At 36.8% G+C, this 14,901-nt stretch overlaps 1 protein-coding gene across 4 annotated transcripts in view; it reads right to left on the bottom strand.

The window, feature by feature from the left end:
- Marf1 (meiosis regulator and mRNA stability factor 1-like protein) overlaps positions 1 to 14,901 on the bottom strand; it is a 127,436-nt gene that overhangs the window by 52,617 nt on the left and 59,918 nt on the right. For 3 of the 4 annotated variants that reach the window (XM_083110916.1, XM_083110917.1, XM_083110915.1), the window contains exons 8-9: positions 6,145 to 6,260; positions 3,766 to 4,230 (exon numbers count right to left, since the gene is read on the bottom strand). In XM_083110916.1, the coding sequence (XP_082967042.1) occupies positions 3,766 to 4,230; positions 6,145 to 6,260 (581 nt within the window). Of the gene's footprint in view, positions 1 to 3,765; positions 4,231 to 6,144; positions 6,261 to 12,765; positions 12,944 to 14,901 lie in introns of those variants that run through there. The other variant, XM_083110918.1, reaches the window with a different exon arrangement.

The raw sequence follows: 14,901 nt of genomic DNA, 5'->3' as shown, positions 1-14,901 counted from the left end.
TGTCCACACAATTTATTCTTGACATTCGGGAACAAGAAGAAGTCATTGGGTGCCAAATCAGGACTGTATGGCGGATGACCCATCAATTCGATTTTTTGACTGTTCATAAAGTCGGATGTTGGACTAGATGTGTGACAGCTGGCATTGTCTTGATGAAGAATGATCCGACGGCGTTTGTTTGTTTTCCGTATTTGACCGAAGACCTCTGGCAAACAAATTGTTGTGCACCATTCAGAGTTGACCGTTCTACGTTCCTCTAAAGGCACAGTTGCCACATGACCAGTTTTCCCGAAAAAACAGGCAACCATTTGTTTCGATGTGCTTCGAGCGCGAACAACTTTTGTTGGATTGGGTTCATCTTGAAACACCCATACAGTCGACTGCTGTTTACGTTACGGCTCATATGCATATATCCATGATTCGTCACCTGTTACAATCTTATATACGTCTTTTGAAGCACCACACTTGTATTTATTGAGCATTTGTTTGCACCAATTGACGTGAGCGTCTTCTTGAGTTTTTGTCAAATTGTGTGGGATCCAACGAGAACATACCTTTCTCACAGCTAAATGATCATGTAATATTTTATATATGCTGGTGGAACTAATGCCTATGGTGCCTTAATCTCACAGTATGTCACATGACGATCTTGCAATATTAGGTTTTGCACAGCATCAATGTTTTCTTGAACAACAACTGATTTTGGACAACCTTCGCGAATCTCGTCGGTGAGCGAATGGCGGCCACGATTAAATTCGTTATACCAGCGTTTCACAGTGGCAAAGGATGGGGCTTCATCGCCAAATGTGGAAGTAAGTTGATCGATGCACTCTTGTCTTGATAATCCATGTCGAAAATCATAAAAAATCATCGCACGAAAATGTTCACAAGTTAATTCCATTTTATTGTTGTCGCGCAATCTCCAAGGCAACATAAACAACACAAATGAAGCTATTGACAAAACATTTGAAGTACGTTATGGTCAACGATTCCGTGCAAACATCAAATCGTGCTAACTTCAATCAGTGTTGCCAAGGCTCAAAATATAAATAGTTACCCTCGTATTTTTAAATACTTTCAATTTATGTTCCTCTTTCAATGTAAGGGACCAAGTTTCGCATGCATATAATACTACAGGCAAAATTACTGTTTTGTATATTTTAACTTTTGGTTTCTTAGATATTAAACGAGAACACAAAAGTTTATGAAGAGAAAAGTAACATGCATTTCCTGAATTAAGCCTGTTTTTTTTTTCCTCTTTAATATCATTTTCATTTGTTAGTATTACTCCTAAGTACTTGAATTTGGAAATTGGTTGAAACGAGTTGTTATCAATAATTAGATTTTGATTATTACCTAGCACTTGGATTTGGCCTGTAAGCATATGTTTAGTTTTCTTTGCTGAAGTGTTTATACACTCAAAAATTGTAATCATTAAAAGTTGTTCAAAACTTTATTTCACTCCAATCATATGCATCACTTTACCAAGAATTTTGCTTTCAAATACAGTTGAGCCTGAGTTATACGTATGTCAAGGCGAAGAGAAAATAATATGTATAACTGAGAATAACTTACAAATCAGATTTAGATACCATGTCATATCATTATTAAAATACAGCAATTGTATATATTTTGAGGAACAAGATATACATACGTAGATACTATAGTTTTATTACCCAATTTTTTTTAAAAAAATTGTCTGAACTAGCATTTCCTTTACTAATGACTGTAAAGTGTGATATAAGAGTTGCTTAAATTTGCAGCTTTTTCAGTTTTACTTTTATGTGCATTAGAGTCTACTTGCCGTATAAATTTTACTTTCTGGTCAAGACTGTAGCAACTGAAAACTGTCACTTCTGCGATATTGTTGTAGCTTGGTTACGTACAAATCAACTGTACTTTATGAAAATTAATACGTGTAACACTGAATTACGTATACATTACTTACATACAAATAAGGTTTAACTAACTAGTTTTTAAATTATAATTTGCTGGGACCTACAGTAATTTACGTATAAAACAATTACGCAGAACTGAGTTATGTATAAAGAAGTCTCACCTGAATTCAAGAATTACATCAGAGTATTAAAATAGATGTTATGTAATCACAAAATCCAAGTTTTCACACAAAACTGGTATAAAAAAATTGAAATTTGCATAATTTCCTGGATGATCAGACACCATGTAAGTGTCATTTTTATGACCAAAATGCTGGAAATTTAGCGTCAGTAAATAACTTCCAACCAATCCTTCCCAATACTGATACCAGTGGATCAGCAAAAGCTGTATTTATTTTATTTAAAGATATCTTCCAATTAAATCTGCACTATTTCCATAAGTTCTAAAAACAATACAGGGTACCCAAAAAATCAGACACTTCCTAATTTCTCTTCAATTTCAACCCAATCTCATTTTTTAAATGTGGATCGACAGCTTGAGTTTGAAAAATGTTGACACTAAATTTTATGTCTAACCCCATCATTATGGCACAATCACTTATTTTTTGTTACTTTTCGACATCCTTGGTAAACTGTGTTGATGAAAATGATTGGAGAGCAGATGCAATGGGTGATGAGATGAAGTGATATATTCATGCCCTTACCAGTCTGAGTTTTGTCTTAAGTATACTTTATTCACATATAGGCTGCAGTATAAAGTAGTATCCGAACCACAGTCTCCACGGGGTACCAAAGTCTCCATGGGGTACCAAACCTGTCCCAACCTTTATTATCTAAGTCACATGTGTGCAGTGCGAAGGGACTTTGTAGTTAGGCTAGAGGAGTCAGGTTTAGGGCTCTTGGTATTCAAATAACGTCTCTAAATGGTTTTGTGGTTAGGTTAGGCAGGCCAGGTTTAGGGCTTTAAGCATTACAATAATTTCCCCAAATGCTTTCTCATCATGTTGGTGCTGGTCTCAAGCACGACATTCCTTCGGGCCTTGGTAGTAGTCTGTGGAATGTCTTGTCGATGGGAAAGGAGATATTTGGGAAAGAGAAAGAAGTACCTTTTACATCATCAGCTCACTGATAAATGACTTTCCAGAACTGCAAACAGTGCTAATTAATTTAAGAAAGCTTCAAATTTACTTTCACAATAATTTCCACGATTCTGCAATACTTTCTTCTATGAATAAAAAATGCCTTGTGGATGGGATGAGCAGATTTGTGTAAGATACTTTGTCTTTTAATTGATAAATTGCACTTTTCAAAACTCCAAACAGCGGAAATTACTTTCACCATGGTTCAAATTTACTGTAACAATAATTTCTAGGATTTTGCAATACTTCATCTTTCTAACATGAAACTTTAAAAAAATATTAAACATTCCGAACTTACCAACTCCCTTACTCTCAATTTTTAAAACTAATTAATTCATTATTTAAAAAGAACTTAAACTATACTGTCTCTTGAGGACTATAATCTCTAACTAGGTTAAAAGCTGAGGCTGTAACGGGGCACTCAGCACACACAAGGAGAAACACAGGATAACAACTCCATATTCTCCTGGTCGTACGTCCAGGCACCAGAGCCTCATTGGCCAGCGAGAAGCCGTTACTGAGGTGTACTGCATGGAAGCGAGGTTGACTCCTGAGTGCCTTACCAGAAGATCACACCTTACACCCTTTTGCTTATTTTTATTGGCTTATTGTGGAACAAAACAACGGTGAAAGTATGTCACATTGTGCTTCAAAAAAAAATATATAAAACATCTACACCCCTGTGTAGACCCATGGAAAAGATAAATGCAAGCACTGCAACCACTTACCTCTGTGCGTGCCACGTATCCTACGGTGAGCATCGGCGAACGTCTCCCCATGCACAGATGAATTTCCATTCCTCTCGTTCATCCCAGACTCGCTCTCCGAGGTGCTCCTGCTTCCAGGAAGAACTCTCGCACCATCGCCACCCCATTGCCAGCTGGGGTGCCATGCAGACTGGCTCATGCCCTGTCTCTCCAACGGAACGCTCCTCTGGCCAGCAGAAGGAACATTCTCCTTGATAGAAAGTACGTCCTTTGATGATTTGTTCGAAGCAATATGGCCTAAGAAACCAGAAGAATTCAACCCATCTGACTTATCGTGCATTTTCCATCCATTCTGCGCTACTCGTGTGCTGAAGAATGACTGGGATTCAGTCGTCTGCTGGGAAACTGAAACTTGAGATCCCTGCTTAACATCAGAGCACCTCGCTGAACTTTCCAAGTCTCTTCGGTAGTTTAAAACTCTCTTGGCTGAAACATAAGTCAGAAGGAATGAGCTTAAATTTATGGGTGCATCGGCACGTATGGTTATCCTGCACCCTTCTAATGTGACTGTCTTCTACACTCAGAAACACATATTCACTTTCTATTGGACATATGTTTATAAATTAACAGGGACCCATTTAGATTAAGACCATGGTATGAATGTCAATAATTTTAAAGTTGTTGATTTCAATTTGTTTCTTTTTCTTTTGTTTTGTAGGAACCTTGATTTAAAAAAAATGTCTTGTGTTAAAGAAATACAACTGAGTTTGTATCTTTACTTGCAACTGTACATTACACAGGGTATACAGTACATAAGGTACGTGAATGAAACTAATCGAAATCAACAACATTAAAATTATTGACATACATACAGCGTTCTTAATCTCAATGGCTCCCTATTAATTTATAAACATACGTCCAATAGAAAGAAAATGAATAAATGTTGTTTTTGAGTGTATAAGACAGTCACACTAAGTACATGAGGAAAATTCTCTTATCTCAAACTCTTACCTTGAAGTTAAACAAAGTGTGTAAAGAGTCCCCGGAGAAAAGTTAGAAGTGCAAGGCTGTAAAGGGACCTGACACATTAACCCTAGAACACTACCGAACGTGAAATTTACTTATGCTTTGCACTCAACTCCCTCCCCTACCTCCCACCCACTCTGCCTAGCAGTGCCTCAAGCAGTCTGTTGGACGCAAGGCAGCACTGTGGTAAGGAGGGTGCAAGCGCTGATCGTCTTGTATGGTTTGCTATGTTGTGTACTGTATGTCAATTTTACGTAGTTCTAGTAATACAAGAAAAATGTTTCACATAATTTTGAAATTCGTAAATTCGATTTGGACAGTTAGATTTTGAAAACAAAAGTTTAGAAGCATGCACTATTTTCTTGTAAGACTTAAAAATTACATTCGTTCCTTATTTACACCATTACAAATATTATTGTTTGTTTTTCATTGTTTGAATTTCTCGCCTTCATTCTTAATATACGTACGGGCTTGTCAATCAAGACCATCTATTAAAATATTCTGTGTTTAATAAAAACCAGGTTTAAAAATTTTACAATGAAGAATAGAACTCCAATATAAGGAAATCAAACAAAATAATGTTTACAAAGGATCGTCATTTTGTTTCATGATGTATAGGTTGTTTTGAAAATCTATTCCCTCATGTACGTAAAATTTATGTAGCGCTAGTTACACTGTAATATTAGAACATGATAGTGTTCTAGGGTTAAAGACTTCCTTACAAGGCTCTTCATAAAAAACTAAAAATATTTGTTAAAACACTGTCATCTTCTCACAACATGGATAAATGATTGGAAAGGTTAAAACTCTGCCTGCAAAAGTTTGTTTTCGGTGCACTAAATGCAGATAAGCTAATCTGGACTGGGCCTACAGTTTAAAATTGAGATCCTAACTTATGAAATGTTTCCCCTACCAGGAATCAATCTTAGACTTCTAGTTTTTAAATCTAGATTGTTAACCTCTATCCTTGGGAATGCTCATACACAGTTAGTGTTTAGTTTTAGTAAGTTGACACATTGGCCTTGTGTAAAACATTTAAGGAAGATTTACTTTTTTCTTTGTGTGTTAAGTTCTGAAGGGTGATTATAGTGATAAGGGTCACAAATATTGTAATAAGAGTTTGTATGAATCATCCCATCTTTAAGTTCCTTCAACCTTAACACCCACTCAGTACAAAGTGGAAAATTAACCATAAAAATTATGACGTCTCCATTTCACGTGCATCTGTTTTACATCATATTGGATACACAAGCATACTATAAAGACTGAAGACTGTGTGCATTAGGATCAACTAAAATGACACTTCCAATACTTTTATTGTGTCCCACTGAACTGCTTTCCTCTTCCCCTACAGAACTCTGTTCTCCTTCTTACCTGACTGAGACCTGACAGGTGAACCATCTTTCCTCTCTTGTACAGGTACTCTGGCTGGGTAGCTCACAGATATCTTGTTCCCAAACACATCCTCTCCATCCATTCGCTTTTGTGCCCTGTCAGATTTAAGCCTTCATTATTGAATATGAAAAATTCTATGCACTAAAGTTCTACCTAAATTTATGTCCATAAAATATTAGTGTAAAAACCTGGCTGATTTTATATATTTTACTTCACTTTTCTGCCTCGTTGGCTAATCGCAAAGATGAGTGATGATATGATATGCTAATTGGAACTGGGCCTATAGTTCAAAATGGATCCAAACCACTACCTCATTTGGAGGTGTGAGGCAACCACCAGTTTAGTATTTCTTTTTCAATAATAATATACATATTTTTTGTAGTGTTTCGTGTGAAGTTTACGCTCTTCTCTGGAGTATAAGTGATCCAGTCAAGGAGGACTCTGGCGAGAAGGTGCGGGTTGGGTTATAGTTAGGGATTAATTGAGGTCCAGTACTATCAGTGTACCCTCATATACGGTCCATGACAGATTACGGGCAGCTAGATGTGGAATTTCAACATGTAGTGTAACAAAATACGCAAGAGGGCACCATCTCGTGTGACTGACCAAAAGGGGCTCTTGTCTGTCTGTCAGTCAGTCCAAGAGAGGCTACAGAAAGACAACAAAGATATAGTATGGCGGAGTAGAAGGACATAGTAAAACAGCCTGTAGAGTGTGTGCGAGTGTGCATTGTACAAATAGTGCGGATAAGAATTTTTCTTCATGTGTGAAATTGAACTAATGACCAGAAAAGGAGTGGAGTATATATAAGTATGGAAGAAAAAAGCCGCCGAAGGAAAGTGTGTCAAAGAAGACGACTGGACTAGGTTAGAAGGAATATGCAGGTGAGAGTGCAGTGAATAAGGGCCCCAACGGAAGGTGCCGGGACTTAGTGTGTGTGCATGGGATAAGTAAAAGAAATAGTAGAGGCCTCTAATAACTAAGACTGAACTGTAAATGCAACAAGAAGCAAAAGTATATAACATATAATGTTCACAATCATTTAATAATATTTTTTTTTTACAATGCAGAAATAATAAATTCAGTATTTGTATAAATATTATTGTACTGGTGGTTTTTTTATGAACAAATTATAGTGCTCACGGTGGCGAGGTGGGGAAAGGGTTAACACCTATGTAAACTTTCATAAGAGACTCATGCCATCCCTTTCGCCTCTCCCCGTTGTGCATCACAGGAGGTCACATTGTTTTATGTAATGCAAGATTCAAGAATTGAATTATTGTTGTAAGTCCACTTTATGCACAGAAAGGCTGATCAGAACTGGACCTACAATTTAAAGTAGGATCCAAACCACTATGTGCCTCCACCGTGTATCAAACTTGAGACCCCTTGATTACAAGGTCAAGATGCTACCACTGCGGCATCGGTGAAGACCTACAAGGTTCAAGAGAAAAAAATCAAAGCAGAGGACAATGTTGGTACATTTAGGATCACACAGGACATAAAAGTATGCCAAATGGAAATATTCGGAATAGGATAGGGATTTCTTTTGTTGCTAAAAATGATAAAAGCACATGTAGAAATGTAAGCAAAAAAAATGAACACTCGACAGACAAATCATCATAAGTAGTAGATTGTATTTTTTTTCCCCCTTTAAAATAACAAAGTACAACTTCCACAGGAACGTTTGTTCAAAATTAGAACCAGCCATATTTTGTGCTGTATATTGCCTGTCACGTTTATATACTGCTGGACAAAAAAACCGGACACCTTAATATTTGACATCTGAATTGCAATTACTTATGAATTACGCTCTCAGTTACGTATTGAACAATTGAACATTTTCCATAGTTTTTCCGTTTATTATTTATCTATTTATTTATTTACTCGTATTTACTTATTTGGAACATCTAGTGGGCTCAAAATCAATTTCATGCAATTTTGTTTTAATTTATTGATTTTCAATTCCTGTTGATGTTATTTTGTTTAATGTCTAGAGCACCATGAATTTTGGTTCATAGTAACCATAGTAACAGATATTATTGACATTGTCATTGCTGGTATTTTTCTTGCAAGTGTATTGTCTAAGTTTGCTAGCTTGAAAATGAGACGTAAACAGGTAGTAAAAGCAGTAGCTCTTCGCGATGATTGTCGTAGTGTGCACTATATTGCTAGGGTGCTAAATATAGCACGAAGTACTATCCATGACGCTCTCAGGCGGTATCATGCAACTGGTTCCTATGGTAGAAGACGATGCACAACAGCACGGGAAGATTGTTTCATGCGTATCATAGTCTTGAGAGACCGTCGTACGACTTCAAATATTGTGGCACGGCGTTTGAGAAATGTTCATAGAGCTGTGGTTTCTTCACGAACAGTTCGTAGAAGACTGAATGAAAGTGGTTTATCATCTCTGAGGCTGGCTTCAGGTCCCAGGTTGTTAGCACGTCACCGGAAGCGAAGACTGGAATTTGCTACACAACACTTACATTGGAATGTGGAGCAGTGGGAAAAGGTTTTATTCTCCGATGAGTCAAAATTCAACCTACGTTCATCAGACGGGCGTGAACATGTGTATAGAAGACCTAATGAGCGATATGCACAATGTTGTTTCGTTGAAATAACACCCTTTGGAGGCGGTGGTGTCATGGTCTTGGGAGGTATCTCTTTACAGGGACATACAGCATTGGTTCTTGTAGAGAATGGGGCAATGACAGCTCGCAGGTATATTACAGAATGTGTGGCAGATCATGTAGTACCATATGCACCATTCATAGGCCCAGATTTTGTTTTTATGCATGACAATGCGCGTCCTCACATTGCGAATATTGTCACGGAGTACCTGGACGAAGTTGGGATTACGCGATTAGAATGGCCACCACAAAGTCCGGACCTAAATCCGATAGAGCACGTCTGGGATCAACTGAAATGACATATCAGAAACCGCGCAATAGTTCCAGAAACAATTGAAGAGCTAAGACGTGCTATTCAAGAAGAATGGGAGCAATTGGACCAAGAAGTGATTGCCAACCTTATTCGAAGTATGCCACGGCGGTTACAAGCTGTAATTGATGGCAGGGGAGGTAACACCCGCTATTAGACCCCACCAGTACCAGTTAACAATATTAAAAAAAATATATTGCTAAGATTTTTTTTGGTAGTTTTCTGTAACTTTCGTTTATGTTCTAATTTAACTTATTAACAATAAATTTTAATTTGCTTTCTCTTGAATATATTCAGGTTTTCTTATTTCCAATAATTTCTGCAACATTTACTTAGCCTTCGAATCAGAATTTATGCGTTATCACAAAAAATGCAAGTGTCCGGTTTTTTTTGTCCAGCAGTATATTTGTAACGTTCTCTTGCTGCATGCGATTTATTTTCCATCAGTTGTAAAATTCAGGCACTCATGATGTATCAATTAAAAACCTGCTGGCAACATACTAGAAAAGTTGTGGCTGCAATGTTGAATAAAAAACTAGCCTTGCATGGAACTATCCGTGCTGTGCAAAGTTATAACTTGCTAGTTAAGATGCATGAAAAATAATAAGGTGTTTTTTTTTGTTTTTTTTACACATCATGGTGCATATTGGTATATTTGTAAGTTGTTTCAACACCTTTCACTTCATGAGGTGTTGAATATGTTCTCAAGCTCCTGAAACAATAGAAGTGTGAAAATATAGCCATGATTCTTCTAAGGTTTCGATGAAAATGTATACAAATGAAGCAAAATATTTTACACACTAATATAAATGAACATTTTAAACAACTCATTTGTTCGAATTTTCAAGCATAAGTAATGGTAAGAATCTGTAGAAGTATGAGTACCTTTCCCTCCCAGGTACTCATTTGAGACTGGGTGAGCCCCAGAGCCCCTTTATGCAGAAACATGCCTGGAAAACATGCCCGATCTTAGATCACCCACCCCAGGAATCTGAACAGTCTCCCCCATGAGGCAGTCAGATGCCTCAGTTTTGGTGTCCTAAATTTGGCAGCATTATTTTTCTGAGTATGAATGCAACCAGTTTTTACAAACAAACAGTGTGAAAGTACTCGGAGATAGCTTTCTTTACTTACGTAGGCCATAATTTGGGATCATATGTCTTATTTGTGGTTTCCGCACCATGCTTGTAATAACCGTAAACTACAGGAAAATAATTCTATAATGCAAGCAATGCGTACATACAAGAAAAACTATGAAAAATATTTATATTACATAAAATTTTGAAGTCTCTTGATTACGGTACTACTTCCGTATACTGGAAACACCTAGAAATCATTTCTTTCACACTTTTTTACATTGCTAACATTCTACATTGCGGAACATTTCTTTAGATGTAATAATGAATTTCTAACGAAAATAACGTATTTTTTTAAATTTACGAGTACTCACTGTTTTTCCTTTTTCTGGTTCTGTAACACACAATGTGGCGATAGCGTACTGGTTCATCGTGCGTTGTGAATGTGTGTCCAACCTTCTTCACCGAAAAATACCTAATTTTGTGGCCAGATTTGAAATTATGCTAATACCTCGTTAGCCCACAAACCATTTCCGGTAAGGTTAAGTCAGATTCTGTTAGGTTAGGCAAGCATTGTTTGAATTTTCGAAAAATAAAAAAACTTGCAACAAAAAGGCGTGTTTGGAAACATTGACAGAGTTAAGTCATGAAACGCACGGAAGCAAATGGAAGCAACAGGAATTGTGTGATGGAGAGATATTTTTATAGGAAAAAAAATATTACACGGCGAAAGAAAACACACTGAGGAACTTATACAATGATACAGAAAGTGATTTCCGTAAGTAGTTTCATCTGTAAAAATGAAGAAATCAGTTTCCACTATATGGAAGTGTTACGAAAATGGTAAAGTTCCCCATGCATGTAGAACCATGCCATGAAGGCACACTTAGAGGATGTGGGGGTAGGGCCCACACATTTTTAATCTCTAATTTTGGAGGTGATGTGATCAGCACTATGCTCCAACCACCTTTACCCCACAGGTACACCCAGGGTGAAGCTTGGTGAGTCCCAGTTTTTTTTTTAAATTTGAATTTAAAATGTTGGGTGTGTCAGCACTTGTGCTATTTTGCACCCGTCACTTTATACGGGGTCTAGCCCCTTACCAGAACTAAAATAACATAACTAATGTGGTGTTGTATCAAAATATTACAATATTCTGACCAGTTAAAAGCTGAGGCTGTTACAAGGCACTCAGCACACATAAGGACAACACACAGAATTATACTGGCCACAGGGCAAGTCGCCAGAGCCTTGTTAGTCTGCAAAATGCAGTCCAGAGTGTACTACATGGAAGGTCACCCCTTACACCCTGGGTGAGCACCAGTATCACTCATATTTAGAATGATATACTATGTACATCTCAATTTCATTAAATATTCCAGAAAAGAATTTAATTATGGAAAATTAAAACAAATTCACAATTTGATTTCACTTCTATGAGTTCTGTACAATCGGTAATTTTCCATGAATAGTAAATACTGAGGTATTTATGGTGATCTTACATGTTAAAATATTACTCAAATCTAGTGCGTAAAGCATTCACATATTGTCTCTAGAAGGTATATACCGTTATCAAGTGTTAAATTATGCCAAATATGGAAAAAAATCGACTGACTTACAAATTAAATAATTCGTTTGAAATAAGAATTTCATGTGTATCAAATAAAAGGTATATCCCCAAAATATTAATATGCTCTGGATGGATAATTGCATGTGGCTATAATTCAGAAGAATAATAGAAATTGGCAGATTGTATACGCCCTGTTTAAATAAGATTTCGCATGCAACGGGAAGATGCAGCATTTCATGGAATTGCCTTAAATTGGTAATTACGCAGATACCGGCATCTCCAGTGCTCAAAAAAACTGCTGCACGCTTACTTACAATCTGGAATACTGCGAGCACGAACATGTCGGTGTTAAAGCTATTATCACTCTACATCGCACACAAACTGCTACTACATAACACTTGCGTATTTCTGAGAAACAAATTTATTAACCGTCAAACGTACTCGCTAATGTGTCACACCTAATGATAGTCATGAATTCTCGATTGAAAAATGCTGGTCATCAAACTACTACGATGAATTACGAAGAAATGACAACCAATAATATGTGAAGTGTTTCGGTCGTATGTGCTACATACATGTACATGGTGATCCTACTTTATGTACGGAGGCTATTTGGGAATGGGATGTTCCATAAAACTTCAATCAGGACTCGATATGTCAGGAACAATAATTTGGCTGACGGTCTTATAAATAAAGAGGTGTTCTCGCATTGCATTCCGAGTGATTATTTTCCGCTATTTATTGAGAACTGTCAAGTTCTCATGCACGAGCTGTAACTCTTACTGTCACACGAGGCAAGGACAATTGTAATTAACATAAGAAAACTAAAAAGACAGCTACGAATTTTCAAAGCATTAAAACTATTTATTACTTCCTGCTAACTACACAAAATCGTGGTTTTACTGTCACAAAACCGCACGAATAGAAAAAAAAATACGTTGACATGCTTACGAAATCATGGCAGGTGCGGTGTAATTAAACGTATGTCAGAATAATGAAACAAATACTTACTGTTCAAACTTCAAGTGAACAGAAAACATGATACAAATAATAATATATCGCAGATGTAAGATCCATGCATCAAAATTCCATTCTGTAACCAAATCCTACAGCAAATACAGAACAGTTAAAACCGCTCAACTTTACTGATTTAAAATCCTTCCTTTACACGCATGCATGTCAGCTGATCAACCACTGCTGCCACCCACATGCAGCGGATATCTGGACAAGCTTGTTCTATTATCGTAAAGTTCGTGATCCTGTTTCATGAAACGGAATAAGATTTTATCGAGTTCCAGCCCGTGCATTCTCTCATACATTTTCTATTCATCAAATCGTCATCGTCACGATTAGCCAAAAGTGTTGAAACAAAGCGAGGTTAAATAACATACACATAAAAACGCACTGGAACAATTAGCTCGGGACCGTAGTTGTAAAATCAAGACAATAAAAATTTTATTTTTTAAATCCAATGCTATTGGAAAAGAGCCGATCTAAACGCAGGAAAACGAGCGTTAGCTTTGTTGCGATGCAGCAACATTCTACTGTCGTATTAAAAATTATAGATACTCTGGTTTGGACTCAAATTAGATTAACTAGTAGACCTCATAAAAACGAGTTACATCAAAATTTAGCTCATTAATTTCTGCGGTAATGTATGCTAACCAAGTTTTTTCGAGCATGCCTTCTATTTTGTACCGTTGTGAGAACAAAAACTGTGCCGCTTTTTTTTCGAGTTTTGCAAACTATCGCTCTCTGAAATTCTATTAATAAACGGGTGGTACGATAGTAATGAAATTTTAATATGGTGCAGGCAGAAAGGTTATAAACACAATTCTTAATTTTCAGATATCTAAAATTGTTTTAAAAAAAACTGTTCTTATCAATTTCGCGAAACAACTTATTCTTGGTACTGGGTAGTCCTACAAATACAATATTGGTCTTGTTTTGAAGCTCTTTGCATCCGTTTATAAAATCCATTATCATTGTCAATTCACATTACGAAACCGATTTTATACAGATTCTTATTCTGTCAGGTCCAATATCTCTAGTTTTTCGCTTTTTCAATTGTGAAGATTTTTATTTAAAAAAATGATTATAAATTGCATTGTTCCTTAGGGTTTTTCCAAGATTTCTGTATTACTTTTGTGAACATACATGGGAGACAAAATACGCTTGGTGGGTCTATAACACAGTCCCTTTGCATGTGTGTTATTTAAGACACTCATGCCAGTGACAGTGTACAATTGGTTGCCAGTGATGGTAATATTTGTAATTATTATAATTAATATATAACCACCTACGGTGAGTCACATAATTATTCGGACAGATAAGATTTCTGAATATTTACTGACGTAGTCGTGATATAATACGATGATAAATGTTTAATATTTATTTAACAAACAAAACACAATATGAGCACACTGTTAATTATCTTCAATTACGTTTAATATAATATATTAGTAGAATATTTTCATTAAACAAAACAAACATTTTTCGTGGGTTAAACAAAATTATTCGGACACATGGAAGGAGAAACAGGAAAACACGCTTCAAAATCAACGAACAGAAATGTCAGTATCTGGTAGGCATCCCTTTCATTTTTAACACCTCAGATAAACGATTTGGCATACTTTATACCAATTTTCTGGTGTACACTGGCGATATGTTGGCCCATTCATGTTGAAGTCTTTCCTTGAGGTCTGCCTTCGAGGTTATAGGTGTTTTCCTCACTTCTTTCTCCAACTTACACCAGAGGTGCTCAATGACGTTCAAGTCTGGAGACTGCAGTGGAGGATGGAGCACTTTTGGGCAGTTGTACAATAACCATTCTTGTACTACGCGGGAAGTGTGCTTCGGGTCATTATCTTGATAAAACATAAAGTTACAAAGAATGCCCATCATTTCAGCACTAGTCTTTAGATTTGACTTCAGAATGTCAAGGTAACGGTACCTGTCCATTGTCTGTTCGATGAAAGCCAATTTACCAACGCCTTGGGCCGACATGCAGCCCCAAACCATTACGTGACCACCCCCTTGCTTCACTGTTGCTTGTAAATTTTTCCCTCGGAGCTCCTCATTTGGTTTACGCCACACTGTTACCCTCCCATCTGACTCACAAATATTGAATTTACTCTCGTCAGTGAA

Source organism: Lepisma saccharinum, chromosome 24, assembly GCF_977018435.1.
Source record: "Lepisma saccharinum chromosome 24, izLepSacc3.1, whole genome shotgun sequence".
NCBI lineage: Eukaryota > Metazoa > Arthropoda > Insecta > Zygentoma > Lepismatidae > Lepisma > Lepisma saccharinum.
Note: the sequence above shows the minus strand (reverse complement) of the source record. Positions and strands in the feature narration are given on the sequence as shown.